Here is a 19,946-nt window from a genome sequence, read left to right as displayed (position 1 = left end):
CATAAATAGTAATATATAGTTTGTTTTACGTAAATTATGAACATTACAAGACATGGAAGTGAAAGTGTGGATTATCCGTATTTTCCAATTATTCGTGCCATCTCTCCCCATCATTAGCCCAGATAATCGGAAGTGTACTGTATATATACATATTATATATATGAGACATAGAAGTAAGAGCCTGTGGCATACTACAGTGCAACCTCGATAAAACGAGACCCCACGGTGCACCAATAAACACTCGCTATAGCAAATTTTCGCTTTACCGGAGGTGGGGCAAATAATAGCCAAAATACCTTTTGCGAACAGTTATACAGGAACAGGAGTGGTGCGGCGACAGATAAATTTCTATCCGATAAACATAACATAAATCCAGACGAAAGGCGATGTTTTTTTGCATCACTAAATTTATAAGTTCAAACAATTTATAAGCGCCACACTGAATAAAAATCATGCAAAGCATTGTTTCGTCAATCATTATGCCAATGCACAACCGACGAAGCCATTTTTCTATGCACTTAATTAGCACATTTACGTAATCATTCCATAATTTTGGTATTTTCCATTGAAAATTCAAAAATTAACTGATAAAACTGTATCGTGGTTATTTAATGCCTCAAATGTTTCCATTGGTGTATGTTTATTGTTCCTGTAGGTTAAGCGGCAGTGAAGTGAAATAACGTATTGCATTTGTTTCTGCAGTTTCCCACATATATTTGAGCACTCCATTAACTTCATTTCTAACAGATCGCTAGCAATTACAGAGATTAAGGAATCTTGGTGTAAGTTTTTCAGGCGGTGAAACCCTCGCTACGGCGAGAGTCAACACCAAAAGGGCCTCGTTAAAACGAATTTTTAACATTCTTATTATAGGGTCAATCGACGGTGCATCGGCTATCTCTCGTAATAGCGGGGGTCTCGCTATAGCCTGTACTCGCTTTAACGAGGTTCCACAGTACTTATCTCTAACAACACCTCCTTACCGTCTGAGTCAATGGATTGGCAGTCTTCTTCGATACATACAATCACAGTCGTTGAATATTCCATAGCTGAAACTGTTAGAGTTTGCCATACAGCACGAAGTAGCTGGGGAAGCCAGTCAATAGCTTTCTTCTCCGATTCTCTCATCAATGAAGTTAATGCTAGCAAGAAGGAACAGAGGAAAAATTATGTTATTCAGCTTATTTTAGATACAAATATTAAATCGGAAGAAGAAAATATCTCTGGGCATGTGGCTGAGTATTGTGAAAAAAAACACAAGGCTTGGCTCATTGAAAGAGTACAGCAAAAAAAAATTAAATACCTAAAAAGCAGCCTCAAAAAGGCTTGATTGTAAAAAGATTCAAAGAACTTTGAAAATTTCTGCAATCATGTTTGATACAATTTCTTCATCAACAAGAGATCTCTTTCAGCAATTATTCCTCAACCCAAAAATCAAAGCATTAAATTATCTGCCACACTTTTTCTCATCAGGAATATTACTAAGATTAGTTCCTTAGAAAATTTAGAAAATATTAATGTCATTTAGTATATTATTAATATAATTAATAATTAAACTACATTAGTAGCATTCATTACCGGAAATATAGGATAAGTGACTGACAAATTGCCACAAATTTAAAAAAAATCTTTTTTCGAATTCCACTTATATTTGCTGGAATAACAGATTCCCTGATCAACAAATCATGCACCAATTGCTGCAAAAACTTAAATATTTGACTAAGCTATTTCAAAATTTTGTCTAAATAAAACCAGTATGAAAGAACAGCAAATGAAGACGAGGCAAGTTCTCAAAGTCAAAAACTTTTACTGCCCCACTCCATACTCCCACCGTAATGGAAAACAGATTCATCAAAATTTCGCCACTAAATGACGCTGATAGGAAATCAAAATAAGATTCTATAGAGAAAGATGTGTACTGTGTATTCAAGTTAGGATGATGTTGATATTAGAAAGAATACAATGCACTCACCAGCTCTTACCAGTAACACACACCAAATATTCATTCGACAATTACTATCCAGCAATCTTTAGATAAAATTTTCTCTTTGTTGAGCATAGCAATGTTCAAATAATGCAAAAGTTAAGAATTGCCCACTCCCAGAAGATTTTTCAGATGATTTCACAATGGAGAAAATTTTGGGCACAAAAAAGAAACAATGAAAAGGTATTTGCGTTTAGCTTAATTTTTTGACCTCGTACCGCAAACTTTTCACCCAGGGGTCAAAAGTGTAATATTAAAACTATACACAATTTCACTACCATGGTGAGAGATGTAATATTACATTTCCCACCATTAAAAAGAGATAAAATTAAATACATTAAATTTTTACTGCCCAGGTAAAAAAGATTTAATTTCAAACCATTCAAATGATTTAATTCTATACCTTCCTACCTTGTAAAAGAAGAAGAATAAAAATTAAGGTCAAGTAAAAATCAACCCAATGACATCAGTAGATCATAATAGACAGATTTTTGAAATTATTGAGATATGGCGAAGAAGTTGCAAGGAGTGAAGGCACCCCTTTAAAACAGGCCACCCTCAACGTGCTGTATCTACTCGGATGAAATGTTTCATTTACCGCCAACAATAATAATAATTATTTTATTATTCCTAGAGATCACATGTACATGTGACAATGGTAGTTTTCAAAAAGATAAATAATAATAATTACAATAAATGAGGCATAGGAATAGTTACCAAATGTTAATACTTCTTCAGAGCATTCTTAAATGGTAAAGGTGGAAGACATTTTATATTATGCGGTACTTTGATGTAGATTTTGGATAAGGAGAATAGGGGTCCTTTTATGCAAAAATTGGTAGGGTAGCCTTTCAGGTGAACGTCATTAGTAATTCTGGTTGCGTGATTATGAAGAGAACTATTTTTTGGAGTATTCAGGGTTATTTTTATCAAAGGAGGCACAATTAGGTATGTACAGTTATGGGAACAATAAAATTTTCAGATCATTATAAAGAGGTAAGCTATATATAAAAACTTAATTCCAAATTCTATACTTCTGCCTCAAAAGCCAATTTTATCTCTTTATTCTCACACTGCATAAATCTCCATTCCAGGCCAAAATACCAAAGTGTTAATATTTTAGGCCTCAGTTCAGTTCACTTACAAATCTCCAATATACTCATACTGAAATAATAATGTGATCTCACCCACAAAATAAACTTTCAATGCAAACAAAAATGATACTCCTCATCCACCCATGATAAATTCACAGCAAAACATAAGCCAAAATAACAATTCGGTACCATAGCGTAATCTTATTTCTATAACTAATAGCAACCACATTAAATCTGAAACTTCCAGCATTTTGTGCACACAATATCATTTTTGCTGTGCAACCACAAACTGCCGCAAGGAGTGAAGGCACCCCTATTCACAGTACATCAAAGAAATAAGAGTTAAAAATAAAAGGAGGCAAGCACAGACCCCAGAGGATACAATTTTACCTAAGGAAATTATTGAAAGTGTAATATGACAACATTGATAAATCATTTACTGATGACATTCAGAGATACCCTTTATTTTAAACAAATAAGAAAAATTGTTTACCTTTTATAACTTGCGTCTTCATCCGCATGTCTACGTGTGCACAATCAGGCACCAACAGGATTTTTACCAATGTTTCATAAAAATTGGGCAATAGTTGATCAACAACACCTTTTAGTGGTAATAACTGCTTCTGTATTTTAACTTCATATGTGAATGCAGTGGCACAAGACACAAAAACTTCAATTGCTCTGCTTCTAATCTTTGAAGAAAATCTCTGCAAGGGAAAATAGTTTCAATAAGTCAGAGTGCAAACGATAAAATTAACTATAAATAAAAAGGAAAATCTAATACAATGGCCAATGAATGGGTTCATGCATTAGAAAGTAGTTATTTGGTTAAATAAAATTAAACCTTGATTTAGTTTTAAGAACCATAAAGAATGAAATGAACAGGAAGGGCAAATGATGAAGAATGATTGAAAAAGATGGAAAACATTCATAAGCTTTTCCCATCACACCTACTACCACACCTAAGTTTTGATCTTGGTTTCAATGGTTTTCTTCCATGAGTAAATTATAACTGTATTTAAGTACACACATTTCAGAACCATTTTGCTCATTGATAAATTACTCTTGAACTTTATTTACACATTAGTAAATTGTAACAAAATATAATGACTATTAAAACTGATACTTGATGACATGGACTTGAATATGTAACCACATATGTTATGAAAACCAGGTCATGCTTTTTAAAATACATGTATTAGAGCACCTTACAAAGTTTACTCCTCTACTTTCCACTATGATTACTGCAAATTACATGCATTTCATTCGTTCTATCAATTTGAGGAACACTGATTAATTACTACTCATCTCAGATGCACAAAATCTCTGCAAGGCAATAGAAGTTTTATGACAATACAGGAGCTTCTGGACCCATGCTTACTCCGCCATTTCTCTAAGCAATGGTATGTTATTTGGAGGAGGCCACTGAAAGCTGAGGTCACTTGCACCATGACGGAAGGGCAGGGAATGAAGGGTGGAGAGAAACCCGGCATCAGCATTATGCTGCTCCTAATAAAGGCACCGAGGGGATCATGGCTTGAAGTCCCATCTGACGGATGGATAGCTGAACAAGAAGTGCCCTCCACTGAGCACTCAAGCAGAGATTGGGCAGTCTATGAAAAATCTTTGCCACCGACAAGATTTGAACCCAGACCACCTGGGTGGGAAGCTAACATTCTAGCCACCTCACCAACCCAATTGAAACCTAAGTGACAAAGTCACGGTCCTTAGATAACCATATAGACATATAGATAGCCGGCCTCGGTGGCGGTGGGGTAAAGTCCTCGCCTGCCAAACCGTAGGTCGTGGGTTCGAATCCCGCCTGGGTAGGTGATCCCTATCCAGGGCTTGGATGTTAGTGTTGTACTTTGTTAATATTGGAAACCCTCGTTGTAAAAGGCCGTTATGTGCTGTTTACGGGGGATGTGATAAATAAAAAAAAAAAAAAAAAAAAAAAATATATATAGATGTGTAACCATATAGATAAAGACAATATTGAAAGATATAGGGCCACAGATGCATTTTTCTTTTACAAATAGCAATGAGGACAATGCCAGAGTATTCCCCAAACTCGTACGTCTAGTTCTCCAAAAAACCTGACTCTACCCTCCCCTTCTTTTATGAAGATTTTGGCATTTTGAACTGATGACATTTCCAGAAGGAATTTACCTAATGAAAAAATTTCACAGGAGAAGCATGGGAGTAGGGGTCTCATATCAGAATTTCAGACACTTAGTGGTAGGGGCTATCACAAGACCTGAGGCACGATGTCAGGTACACAATTCATGTTTCCACTGCAAGCAAGAAGGTTGTAAATATCTGGAGGCGCTGTTTCCCCAGTTTTTAGCGCAGTCAAAATTCCGCCATCTTGGTTTAACAATTTTTGGACTTAAATCTGTAATTGTTGGATTTCCATTGCCTATAATAAATTAAATATTAGTTTAAGTGCAGGGAAATGGCTAGTTTAATCTCGTAAAATTTTATTTTCAGCTGAGCTGGTTGTAGAACGTAACCGTGGCGATTGATAATAATTTTTCCTTTGTAAAAGATGTTGAGTCATAACTTAGCAAAACCTACCAATGAAGTAAGAAAAAAAGGTTTAAATTGTGCATTCCATAGTTTATTTTAACTTATCAACAAGTTAAGGCCAAAAATTTCACCAAATAGTAAGCATGGACCTTTATAGGATTTTCAATATTTGGTTCTACACAAGCACTTCCATTCCGGCCACACTTCGCTTCACGCTTGAAACCAGTAGTGCCCCCTCCAGATATTTACAACCTCCTTGGCTGCAAGAGATGAGATCAGGTTGATCATCTATTGGTGATAATTCGACATTCAATTAATTTAGCATCAAAGGGTCTTTGTTGCCTTGTATTCGAATCAGCTGCATCATGAATGCCTAGACCATTGCTCAGATCAATAGTTAAACCTTCAACCACACGTATGCTCAATTCCTAACTTCTAGAAAATATATGTCATTGGATAATGCATATGCTAGCCATTTATGTTTCAATTTTGTCCATTTGTACTCAAATAGTGGCTATAAAAAGTTGGTGGGATGATTTCTTTTGTTGTAGTTACGTCTACCTAGAGTCTAATGCATGCAACTCACAACACATAAAAGCCACCTCCCATTCACAAACCCTCTTCTTCACTAAGATAGAAAATTTTGGTCCCTTTGACTTTATTGATAAAAGGTTCCACTATAATGCATTTCTTTTGAGTATAATGAGGCTATACCAATAGGAAAATCACAAATATTTGAATTATATTTTATTTTCTAGAACTAACCAGAGGAATGGATACACAATCACTAATTGATGGGAAATCATATAATCAGAGCTCTGTTTGGTTTCCACATTGTTAAATCACCACTACGTATACAGATTCAACTATCTTACCTGATCATTTCTAACAATTTCATTCATTTCACTTAAAATAACCGGGGCAGCACTGCAAATTTTGCGGTCCATGGTGTTGCACATCTCTCTAATGACACGAATTGAGCCATGAACTGCCCACTCATCACCGTTTGACAGATGAGCCAATAACGACTCGATAAGATTATGCCACTGCTCGGGCCAATCATACCACGCAACTGTGAATATGGTATGAGCCACTGAGTTTCTGATCTGAAAAAGTATTAAGTCCAAAACATTAACTCATAGGAAAACATAGTCATCAATACATTTATATTAGCTTGCAATAAATAAATGAGAATTCCTAATGAGTATCAATGCATATATTCATAGCCAGGGTTGATAAAAATCATGATTTTTTTCAAAAAAATCATTTTTGTTGATTTTTTTGATTTAAATGAGATTTTTATGATTCTCCATTCATCAAAAATTCAGTTATTTTGCTATATATTTGGCTTATATGCTAGGTCCCGGTTTTGCACAAAAATATGGAAATTATATTCATACATACAGTTTATAACAGAAAACATAACACAATATGGCTATAAGAGGTTGGAATAAAAAATTATCTTAGCAACTTCAACTTACAATAACCCAATGGCAACATTATCATAGGACACCGTCAGCTTGGAGCAGCAGCAATAGAAGCAGCTCGCCCTCCCCTCCCTACTACTCACCTCCCCTCTGCGCATCCCACCGTATAATAATAATGATGATAAAAATCTTAGTTTTGCTTTTACAAACCCATTTCCATGGATTAAAGCAACAAGACTTCACAAGGGACCCCTCCTCTCTTCCCCTCACCTGGTACTAAGATGTCCCGGTCTAAGCCAAAACATTTATGGTCACCCTATTTAAACATATACACACACAAACCAGCAAGATACCGGCTGTAATGATTGTGAAACTGACACCACCTTTAGATTAGATAATTGTCACTTTCTCCTGCAGAATCAGCACACAGGAAAACCCTTGAACACTTACAGGCCTCTATGCACGAGTCATAAGCATGAAAAACCACCGTAGAGACCTGCTAACATGGTACATAAACACGTATGAGTTGATGTGTGAATGCACGAATGATTTTGGTGGACCAGAACGGAACATTTACAAATGCATGAACCAAATTAGAACAGGTTCTATTTTCTGTTCATGTGTTCACACAAGTTGGGTGGTTGCACACTGCATTTTTGTGTTCATTCACATGTCCATGCTATTAAGGCCGCTTTACACGGGGCACGGAATTGCACAGGTTAGAGCTGCATTGATTTCTAAAATGGCGTGGAATTGCGTGAATGGTGGGAACGAAATTAGAACAGGGGCTATTTTGCCATCTCACGTCCACGCATTCACGCATGTATTCTAGCAATTCACCACCGCTTTACACGATGCAATTTTGACTGCGCCTTCCTACACATGTCAGATTGTGCCAGTACATGCCCCATGTAAAACGGCCTTTAGACATTAACTCATACAAGTTAATGTACTGCGTAACCAGACTACTACGAGTCATACCAGACTACTATCATACACTACGAGTGAATGATCATGCTTCTATATAAAATTCCTTTTATTTGGTGTCCATTTCTTCATAAACAGGGGTAGTCATGTACCATTATTCAGCTTCCTTCCATTAGTACATGGCGTATTCACATTCAAAATGTGTGTCCTTTTTACCCTCTAATTGATATCTTAAGGAGATAGTCTGAATCCCAAAATCCCTCCCACCCCTAACCTCTGGTAAACACCTTCATCACCATAGCACAAATATTTTTACCACATCAGGTACCATATCGAGAAAACACTTTCAGACCGAAAGAGTGCTCGAGGCTGGGACATGCACATCAGTTCAATACTTGTAAAAAGGGAAAGCACGTGAATTTTGGGTTCGGTCCTTAACAAGTTGAAATGATACCACTTGTTTTACCTTACTAACTGGCTCTTTCAATCCCAGGGGGAGAATATGTTTTATGTCCTCTTTCAAACTTCCAGGTATCTCTGGGTCTTCAAACGAAGCAGATGATGGGGTCCAGTGGCACTCCACATACTGATTAAATAATACAGATGCCAATTGTCTCACAGCAACATCATACTCAGGATCTATCATCACCTCCAAGAGTTGAATTCCATAATCTGCGCAAAACATGAGGGAAATGACATGTCATCCATTTAAGTCCATTAATTTCAAAGATATAGAAAAAAAATTATAATGAATAACATAACTCAAAAGCCAAAAAGAGCAAAAATATCTTAATCTTTCAACAGGCCAATCTCTTCCACACTCCCATCACGCAAAAGTGAATTTGATGCTCCAAGTAGACTAAAGGAAGTTACAGCTACCTTATGTAAAAGTCTATCGTAGTAAGACATGCTTGGCTTCCTTACCTTCCGTAACCTCTAAGACTTTGACCCTTTTCTCAGCTGCCTTCCTAACTTCTTGATCGGGAGATAAAATACACTCCAAAGCGTCTAAAAGTGCTTCTTTCAATGGACGGTTGGGATCTTCGCACAACAAGGTCGACATTTTAACTGTTTTATCAACTCAAGATCCAATGAATAAACATGAATGTCATCCAGGAAAGTTCGGCCGCTTGCTCATAAAAAAATCACAGGATAAAAAGTATTCAAGGTTACACGTGCCGAAATACGCAGCCCAAATTGTATTATCAAAAATTCAAAAGGACAAAAGAGTAATAGATCATTAGTAGCCAATTTTTACGCTACAGAAATGTAACTTACATTCAAAGTAGGTAACATTATTTTGATAGAAACATGATGCAGAATTAGTTCGGTCACTAAAGATCATTAGGCGATTCTCGCAGAGACGTTGCGAACAAACGTTGGAAGTATGTAAAGGAGCGTGAAAACCCACACGCCGAAGAAAGTACCGCTTCAGGTGTGCATCCAGCACCAATAATCCAATACTCAATAAATTAGCATCAAACAAATCATGGATAACTTGAAACTACCAAGAAGAATTCAGATTCGTACACCCTAACACTGATTCCATTGTTTTAGCAGGTCGTTGATTGAATATTTATCTAATCCAATGATTAAAATTAGTTTACCCGCAAATCTTCAAAATACACATTCGATTCTTAAATTTCCGCTTCACGATTTTCGTCTGTTGCTATGAGTTCGACCACGAATATTACAAAAGAGGATCCTTGTTCGTCCTCTACTTGTGTTGTCACCCACCGCGCATTTAAATGAGTTTACAAAAAACGCCACTTGGATCGCTGACGGACAAATTGATCCATGATGATGGTAACTATCATGGTACTAATATATCAGATATATTAGTATCATGGTAACTATCAAATTAATGGAAGCTCAAAGCTATTTCTCGATATTACTAACATTTTACTGCAAAATATTGGAAAAAAGTGGATCAAATTCCCAAATGGTTTGCATTTGAATTGAGTAATTGCATTAATATTTTTTTTTTAAATAGCTCATGAGTCTTATAAATCAACTGGAGATCTTGAGTATTATATTAAATTGTGTAACCTTCGAAGAATTTGTAAGCAGATTACCAAAAATATTATTTGAATTACATTAATTCCACTCAAGATAACTCTAATACGAAGTACTTTTGGAGTCACGTAAACAATCTTCGCAGGTCACATAGATTACCCACCGACATGTTCTTGAGCATGATACTAATATATATTAGTACCATGTTCTTGAGTGACCAAAGAGGTTATCATATCCAAGATATCCGCAACCTATTGCCACACTCTTCTGTGAATTCATATGCCCAACCATGTCAAATCTTCAACTTTCCGTTCTCTTGTATCCCTTAAGAGTTCCAATAGCCCCATCTAGAAGTACCTCACTGTTCTCAATTCCTTTTTTAAGAAGTAACTATTCTTTTTTCTTCACTCTTTTTCGTGCAATGAGAGATAGCAATGCTAACAGTAACTTTGACTTTTTCAATACAACATTAAATACTTTCAAAAACATTGTTAAGTCAACAGTTAAATGTGGAAACAGGTTAATGTGTGATAATTTTATGCACCACTTGTAATTTTACCTTATTTCACCCATGTTCTCCTTTAAACGCAACGTGGCTCTTCCAAACCTGCAGTTACTGGGCTTGGATCTTGGACTCCTACTGAACTATGACGTCACGGCCTAAGATTAGTGGGGGTGGTATTTTTTAGCCCGCGAAACTCGGGAGACTTTTGGGAGTCATTTTCTAGCGTATAAACTGTATTTTAAGCGGAAAAAAGTATATTACGGTACTAAGTGTTTACTGTAGTATATCAGCATACTGTTTATAAAAAGTATGCAATTTCCCTATTATGGCTTTCTTCAAAATTACTTTGTGTAAGCCTAGGTGAATTTGTATTCACATCATGTCTTCTCTTTGTAATAGTCTTTCTTATTGAGTTTTGATTGCATAATATTATAAAGTAATGTATATCGATACAATAATATAAAAGAAAAGATCTTTTCTTTTATATTATTGTATTGGTTTATTTTTTAATGTATTGTAATTTTGTATTGGGCTTCTATGCCCGTTAATAAACCATTTTATTATTGCACTCATCACTGCGCCACAGACATTTTTGGAAACCGATTAAAATGTGACCGAAGTGGCAACAGAAATTAGTCTTTATGGGGTGGAATTGAGCCTCCTTTATGCAGTCCCTTGAGTTCGATCATGAACAGTATATGCTCAACTAGCAAAGTAGCAGTCCCAACATGAAAACGTTTTAATGAGTATAGCTTTTTCATAACCATTTGCATTACACGCTTTATGATGCCCCACACCTCTATACCTGGACTGGAATACACTGAACAACTCACTGCAAGTCATAATTGGGCTCCTCAGGTAAGCATGTACAGTCCCACGTAGCACAAAATATCTTCTAGATATCTTGTGCTATGTGGGATAAAATATCTTCTAGATATCTAAAAAATATCTTCAATGTCTTGGATATTTTATAATACATAAATTTTCAACTTTTTTACTATCATAACAAATATTGGCATAACCTTTAACGTATTACAGTTATGTACATATGTATGAGTACGTACTCATTCATAATGAAGGTGTTTAAATACATTGGCAAAAACTTGCATCTAAAATTCTTTAAGACCTATATTGCAAGACACTGAATCAACATTGATTGATAATGTTGTAGACTCCTTTGAGAGGAAATTGTAAGCTGCTTTGATAACTTCAAATTTGGAATGGAGGAGGAAGCCCCCATTAGAAAGAAGTGAAAGCCAGAGATGTACCAATGATCAGGAAGAATCCCCAGAAGGCACCCAACCATCACCTTCTGCTCCACCAGGGCCTGTCAGTTGAAAATAAACTCTTGTTATACAGAAAAATGTTATATTTTAGTCATTTATCCTGAATTTTCCAATGGATTCAATTTGAATATGAACGTCTAGAAAATTTCTTCTCAAAGATATCCTGTAGATATCAGAAAAGCAGACATTCAGATAGCTACAAAATATCTCGAAGATACTACAAGATATTTTCTAGACATAAACTGAAGAGGTGCTAGATATTTTGTGCTATGTGGGTTTAAAATATCCCAGACATTGAGGATATTTTCTATTCATCTAGAAGATATTCAAAATATCAAAGACATTGATTATATTTTCTAGATATCTAGAAGATATTTTGTGCTATGTGGGCTGTACTATTTACATACCAGCAGACTCGATAAATGTGATTTAATTGAATCAAAATATGACCGCTTGCATTCCCTTCTACGATCTCGGTCAGATACAATAAACTTTAAAGTTTATTGTATCTGACCGAGATCGTAGAAGAATGATTAATGGAAACAATATTGTATCCATTAATCATTGCATAATCCTGGAATTTTTCCTTTCCCTTAAGGGGAGATTAAATTGAATTAGCAGCAAATTATGTTCAATGAAGGGAAGGACAGCAGACTAGCCAAGTGCAAACACTGGAAAAATACTGCAGAGGAAAAGCATTTTCCGTACGCAGGATTGGAAACTGGATCCCCAGCAAAGCACACGGCTGCTAAGCAAAAGGGGGCACCTCTCAGCCCAATGTTCAGTACTAATTCTACTACCTCTCAGGTTATTTTTGAGGGGGCCGTCCAGAATATTGTTCGTTTAAATAAGAAAAATGTCTAGAACCAGCCCTAGGTGCTCCACCACTTTACCATCTTAGTGCTATTCTTCTTCCTAGGGTACTGGTGAGAAATGCAGGGGGTATTTTCATAAAATATAGCAACTAGGAAAAACAACAACACACAGCTATTTTATTACAAATCCATAAGTGTTTTTTTAATTATTAAGTTAAAGTGTTTAATATTGACAAAATATTTTTACATTTACTGAAATAAAATATATCAATGCAATAAGTTATAGCAAATAGGGTAGTTTCCTTCATCAAAGAAAACGAAAGGCATTGATTGCGATTCGTTACCCACCATTAGTGTATTCATAATACACAAATTATTTGGTTTTTGAAATACCGGTTTAGACGAATGGCAAGGGTCAAATTTTATCCTCATTTGAAAAAGGCCAGATTGGCGCCCATGCGATTCCACTCCACGTGACGTCACAGGGACCTGGTTTCTACACGAGATGATAGGAGTTATACATCGTCTGAGGTTACCAATTCATGCATGAGGCACAGAGCTCAGGGAAAGATGTCTTAATAATCACCTACTAAAACTGGCTAAGGTCGGAAAGTTTTCTTCGTTTGATAAGGTATTAATAAACCTTTTTTAAGCCAAGCGCTACCAGCCAGCAAGGTACTCAGCTACCCGCTAGCATCCTGCGTCCTATCAGCGCTCAGAGCCTCGATCAAGGTCACCTCACAAGGTGGGAGGGGGAACCAGAAATGCGTCGCAAGGACTTTTTCCCATCATTCCTACTTACGTGTCGTGTTTTCGCGCGCTTGAAATTTTTCACTTTTCATTTAATCGCGAAAAATAGATATCGTCATTTAAAAATCTAAAAGCGTGAAATACATACTCCAGGAGTAATAATCTTTCGATTTAGGCAATAAAAAAATAATAGGAAACCACCCTATTAAATAATGTACCATGTATGAGCCAATATCTCGACCCGACACACTAAAAGGGTTAAGCTACCAAGGTATATTTTCCTTGTGGACTTTGGCTAGTTTTAAGAGGACAAGGTTGTGGGTGCTAGCACACATTACAGCACATTTGTGAGCACAACACTCAAGTCTCTATGCAAAAGCCAGAATACGCAATGTTAGGAGATTCACTATAGGCATTGTCCGTGGAAAGAACTATATTGACTAGCCGATAGTGTACCTTCATAGAGTAACCTACTAGTGCAAAAAAGCTACAATTTGAATCCTGGTCAGGGAAAATTATTATTCATGTGATAACCTTGCACATCAAGTGTATTTACATGTGACTTTTTAAAAGTTCAACTCCATAGCTTGTACCTTAACTGTTAAATCCCAGAGGCATACATTTTATGATTGAGAAATCATTATAAGTTCCACTAATATTTCAGAATACATTAAATAATCTGCTGAAATTTAGGGGCATTCGCAGAATAACTCATTTCCAGCAACATCTAGCAGAATGAAACATGAAGTAACTGGTTCTGAAGCATATTGTCATAAATCATACATCAATTTGTTCAATATGACTAATATAAAGGCAAAAGCAAAAAATAAAATGTACTGGCATAGTAACCGTGTCATTATGCCATCACACAGCATACAATTATGTGCTTTGAAAAAAAGTGATTTTAAATAAGAGACTGTTAGTGCCTTAATTATTATTAAAATGCAGTAAAAACATGCTTTCCCTAAATGATAATGAGATACAACATTCTAGACACTATATATTGGATATTTCTATTATTTCTCTTGGCACAACATGGGCTCACTGTCTTAAAAATAAGGTATTTTGCTCTGATTTAGTGAGGATCATTTGGGTATAGCAATGCAATTGCGTAAATGGAGGAGATGAGTGGCGTAACAATGGGATCCCCCCCAAAGCCTTAGAGAAATAAAAAAAATATTTAAAACTATTTTCTGGTTTTGACGTATAATAACTGCATCTGCTTGAAATTAAAGATCATTCATTAATATCATAGCAGTGACACAAATCACCGTACACCAACCGGTGACTAACCAACGCCCGTTGCCTGGGAGGAGGGGCCACCCCTCAAGCCCTTCCATCCCCCCAAGCACTTTCCTAGTTGCACCACTGGAGGAGATAATAAATTTTAACTAGTATTTAACAATATGTAGAAAATCATGCAATGAAACTGAACATGAGGGAGCCTACATATTATGTGATAATTTTAAATAATCATGTTGGAAATAAAGATAAATATTAAATAAAAAGTTACTGCTCATAATTTATAACTATTTTTTATTAAAAAAAACAAACCTTTTTAGGCAATGTAAATATCATCTTATGAGGATACATAAAAATGTGCCAGTATAAATAGTTAATTTTTTACATGTGAAGTACAAATGAATACAAAAAAATCCTTTGCTGGTTGCACACATGGAATCATTGGAACATTTGAGATTCCAATAAATAGAGTACCTATGCATAAGGAACACCCTATCTTGTAGCAAAAGTTTGACAATATGCAAAGAGATATGAGATGCAATATTTTGTACATAAGGGATAAAACAGTCTCAAAGGGGCAGTATATTCATCTTTCCAGAATTACCAATGCAAACGATTTTAACCTTGGAATTATCTTCTATAATTTGGACACCATTTTAAAAATCTCGGCCATCAATAATATACCTAAGCTGGCAATGAAAATACTATCAAATGACAATGTTTCAATCTGAACATGATCTTTTATTATTTTTTATAATTCACATTCTCAACTTCTCACCATACAGTTCTTCACCAGAATGTACTCCAATGTATATTCTATGACCATGGGTTCATAGAACATAATACATACATTGTAAAACACAATGAGATTACCACAGTTATGCTTCAGTTAGAAAAATTTTGCATGATGGGGGCGTGAAGTTCCAAAAATAGCAATGTACCAAATACATGTGGTAATGTACCAGCTCTAAAAAACGACATTCAAATAATAATAACAAGAAGATATCTTTAAATAGACTATATGTGCTGCTTTGGCTACTACCAATTACTTTAGGCCAAAGAACATGAGTGTATTACTCCATGCTAGCAGATTATATATTACCAAATTGATTGCTTACACACAGTAGAATATTTGGCAGGATATTCAAATACATTTTTAAGTTTTCTATCCATTATGACATTAAGTTTGAAGAAAAAATAAACTTTCTTTAACCAATCACAAGCTTAAACAGTAAATGATGTGAGTCAAATTTATTTAGGTTCTGCAGTGGATGGCAAATGTTTTAATGAATCACTCACTTGTTGAAATACTGCCAACAGAAGGTCGTAATTCAAGCCAAGCCCAAGAAGATTATATTTTCTCTTCTAACCAATGACACCAAGGCATATATTTGGCAGTGAATTAATACATATTATCACAATATTTTGCCAGTAGAAAACAATTTGAATGGAAGTCCCACAAATCACAGATAATGCACGCACCCCTCCCAATCTCACAGAATTAAATGAAATCAATCAGCCTTACTGATGGGTCAAATCTTGAATCAATAGATTCAAGAAAATTTAATAGAATCTTTGAATGCATACTTCACCTCTAATAAGAAGTTGAAAGGACAACTCTCTCCAAGCTAATGTCAGCGCAACCAATGAATTAAGGACTGATAAAAAAATGAAGTCTTGGGAACTTACAAAATGTATTTCTCCAAGAGCCCAAAGAACATCATAAGCACATTAACCAGGATTAATAAAAAAAAGTGAAGAAGCATTGTTTGCAACAGAAAATAAATCAGATATATGTGTACACTATGACCCCAAGATTTGATCTGTGTGATAAAAAATGAATTTCTACCAATGGTTGCCTGTTGATATCAATGATTCTAGGCAGCAGATTTCAAACGACCAAGAAGTAATTGACATCCTGTTCATAGAACAGTCATTTTAAATTAGCTTAAGAAGTAAAATTTAATTTTCTCATATTTCCTGTAAAATTAGGAAAAAGCAAGTGTGTATTTTAACTATTATGCACACAGCAGTTTTTTGTTTGAAGCTAAGTAATAACCAGCACATTTTTTGGGTAAGATTGAAAATGAAGTATTAGATCTAAGATGACACACTATGAGCTATTTTAATTAGAGAAACTGACAGGACTCTTAGAATAAATTGACTGAAAGCTTATAACAAGGATCATTGTTCTTCGTGAATAAAGGAGATACATAGGTACAAAGAAACAAGCCACTATCACAGTCAAAGATCATTTTTCTACATAAATAAAGGAGATATAATAGCCACAAAAAAACAAGCCACTTACTCAGTCCAAAAGTCAAAAAGTTATTTTATCAAACTTTTATCATAGACCCTGTATGATCACATATTATAAGAAGAATTTTTTAGTTTAACTAAAATATGAACATTTTTGCCACATTAATTGATATATTCTCTTCACTTCTGCGTCCTTCCAAGTAAATTGTGAATGAATGACTTTTTTCATTGGTAAGAAAACAAAGAAGTCCTCTACAAATATTTATTGTTATTCCCTGTGTATTTAAGAATCTTGAAACACCATCAGATACAGCCCTAGGTCATGAAAAACCAAAATCTCACTGCCACTGATTCCAAATAACTTCACGAAGTAACACTGATCAACTGCTTGAAGATTTCTGTTGGTGGGTAAACTAAGGGATTTCTTGGAAGACTAACCGGTTTTCCCACCAGGATATCAACAGAATAAACACGGAAAGGAATAGCAGAAAAACCTGCATCTGTGCAAAATGGACAAGTGTAACACACTATGGGTTTTTGGGGCATTTCCTTGCCGGAAGTTCTGTACAAAGGTTTATTGAATTGTTTTGAGATTTTTTCTTAATTTACCTCAGCTATTAGATTTAGAAAAAGCAAAAAAATAATTTTAATGCATATTACGCTTTCGTGGGATATATGACATAGAAACTAACTGAATTAACTAATGATTTGAATGAAAAGAATGGTGTGAGGCGAGAAATTGTGGGGCATAATGATGTGAAATGAAATATGTAAAGGATGAAACATATGTATTCATATGAGGCATGAATGCATCAAAACTAGTTGTACGAGTGACCAATAAAGTGGACATATACTACATCCTTTAGGTATTTTATTTCATAATGATTTGCATTTAATGCCAGAAGTTATACTTGAAAATATAGTCAATAAAATACCTATAAATGAGGAAAGCATAAAAAATACATCAATCCCCTAAATAGCTTCAGCAAGAAGTACCCAACGTGTTGACCTGTAACCTTGGATGCCAATCTTCTTACACTAAAACAGCCTGCCCCATTCCTCTACAATGGTTGAAAGCACAATATAATGCCCTTTGGTGGTGGAAGAGTGCCCATAAAACATAGGAACATGGCATTTCAACCTTGAATGATCAACCTACAGCCAGAAAACACCATGATTTTTCAATTCCACCTCTTAACCCAGCTTTGGGTAATCTTACCATGGATAAAGACTTTTGTTTTAATTTTCACGAAGAAGTTGTTTCAAATCTCACCTGCAAACATTTAATTTTCATTGACTACAAATGTACATACCAGATAACATTTGTACCTGATGATGAAAAGGGGTTCATTGAATACACATCCCTTGAACACAATAATGCTACAAGATGGCAAAAATGATTGGGAAAAATAAAATACATTTGTAGAAGACTACTAGAATATTTCAGCCATAAACATATGCATTATACTTCCACAAAGTGAAGCATTACACATACATGGCTAAGAAACTAAATATTCCATTGACATTAATATATCATTTTCAAATCTTATTTTATAAGTCAGCCTTAAATTAGTAAATCAATCTATCAAACACAATTACCATTTTATAAATATATATTTAAAAAAACAGACTAATTGTGATTTCTGTATCCCACCATGGGTCTTCTTCCAAGAAACAGAAGTTTGCTCCTTCCTTTGCTGAAAATAAAGAATAAAATGTAATAAGACAAATTAAAAAGTAGAGATGTGCGAATAGTATCCGCGAATACTCGAAAACCTCGAATACTAGAAAGTATTCGATTTTCGAGGTCTCGAATAATTATGCCAAAGGTACACTCACGAATACTTCGAATACTTTGAATTTCGTGCCGTACACTGTTGCACACTGTCATGGGTAGTTGACTCGAAAAATTGTTAAGAACTCTAGTCGTTTAGTGCATGCAGCGCCGTTATAGGCAAGTTGACGAACTACATCAAATTCGCGGATTAGAGCGGTGAAAAGGGTTTGACGTGGGGAACTGAAAATGATTGGGTGAAAAAATCTGAAAGTTTCCCCACCAGGAGAACCTCAGTGCCATGGGATAGAAACATTAGGGCATTTCCCATGATCCGCTATCCCCCTACATTCAGCACTTGCCTCACCCACTCTGACCCTTTCCCCTTCTCCAAAATAAAACAAAAGGTCCCAGCTCGCGCAGGGATCGTATTACGAAGACCTTAGCTTCGGAAAAAATATCAAGTTACACGAGAACAATAAAAACGTGTTTCATGCCCTCCCCCCTTTTCTCACCCACTGACCTTTTTCTGGCTACCTGCTTCAAAGTTCCCAATTTCCGGAGGTCAACTGCCGCATGAATCACCTATTAGCCCAAAAGGTGTCTAACAATGACTTTCGGCAGTTGATATTACACCTTTATTGGATTGAAATATTAATAATGTGCGCATAATTTAAAATGAATAAGACCAAATACGACGCATTTCTGACTTTATTTAAGCATTTTACGCGAGGAAATTAATGTCAAAATACAAAGGAGACTTAGCATTCTGGCGAGACTCGATATGAGCAGCAGAGCTTCTCGGAAGTTGATGCGGTATTTTTTTCCGAAATCATATACCAAGTTGCAATTTATGAGTTGTGCTATAAATCAAATGTACGTACCTATAATGGCCACCAGCGGTCAATTAACCGCTCGCCCTATTCTTGCAATCATTGATTCATTTCCCTTCCATATTTTTACCTAATGAGTGTAGAAGTGTTCTGCTTATATTTAACGATTAGATGTAGTGTTAGAAAAAAATTGAACTTTACAAAAAAAATATTGTGCGAAAAATCCACAGAGGAAAAATCATTCACCTTGACCGGGATTCGAACCCGGATCCCTCGATTTGCTTTAGCCAGTTAAGCTACCGAGGCATCATTTTCCCCTGTGGAAATTTGTTGGGATTTGGGATGGTTGGGTTGGGATGGGAAATTTGTTGGGATGTGGCAGGAAATTTGTTGTGATTTTTCCTCTGTGGATTTTTTGCACAATTTGTGCATTGCAGGTGACTCCGTAAAAGTTATCACTGTGCCTAGTCCCGGTATGTTTGAGTAAAAAAATATTAATTACACA

General features: G+C 35.6%; 1 protein-coding gene and 1 long non-coding RNA gene across 3 annotated transcripts in view; both read right to left on the bottom strand.

Annotated features, from left to right (window-relative positions):
- Positions 1-9,631, bottom strand: part of LOC124170778 (importin-9) — a 35,280-nt gene extending 25,649 nt beyond the window's left edge. The window contains exons 1-6 of one of the 2 annotated variants that reach the window (XM_046549734.1): positions 9,240-9,631; positions 8,886-9,094; positions 8,428-8,633; positions 6,483-6,713; positions 3,572-3,785; positions 984-1,142 (exon numbers count right to left, since the gene is read on the bottom strand). In XM_046549734.1, coding sequence (XP_046405690.1) covers positions 984-1,142; positions 3,572-3,785; positions 6,483-6,713; positions 8,428-8,633; positions 8,886-9,024 — 949 coding nt within the window. In that variant the 5' untranslated portion in view covers positions 9,025-9,094; positions 9,240-9,631. The remainder of the gene's footprint in view (positions 1-983; positions 1,143-3,571; positions 3,786-6,482; positions 6,714-8,427; positions 8,634-8,885; positions 9,095-9,239) is intronic. The other variant, XM_046549733.1, reaches the window with a different exon arrangement.
- A 5,221-nt stretch (positions 9,632-14,852) lies between these two features.
- The window catches only part of LOC124170794, a 43,264-nt gene continuing 38,170 nt past the window's right edge, over positions 14,853-19,946 (bottom strand). Inside the window, exon 4 of the long non-coding RNA XR_006867587.1 lies at positions 14,853-18,531. This is a non-coding gene — a long non-coding RNA (uncharacterized LOC124170794). The remainder of the gene's footprint in view (positions 18,532-19,946) is intronic.

This window comes from Ischnura elegans, chromosome X, assembly GCF_921293095.1.
Source record: "Ischnura elegans chromosome X, ioIscEleg1.1, whole genome shotgun sequence".
In the NCBI taxonomy this organism is placed as follows: Eukaryota; Metazoa; Arthropoda; class Insecta; order Odonata; family Coenagrionidae; genus Ischnura; species Ischnura elegans.
The sequence above is the reverse complement of the archived record's forward strand: the minus strand, read 5'-3'. Positions and strand labels throughout refer to the sequence as shown.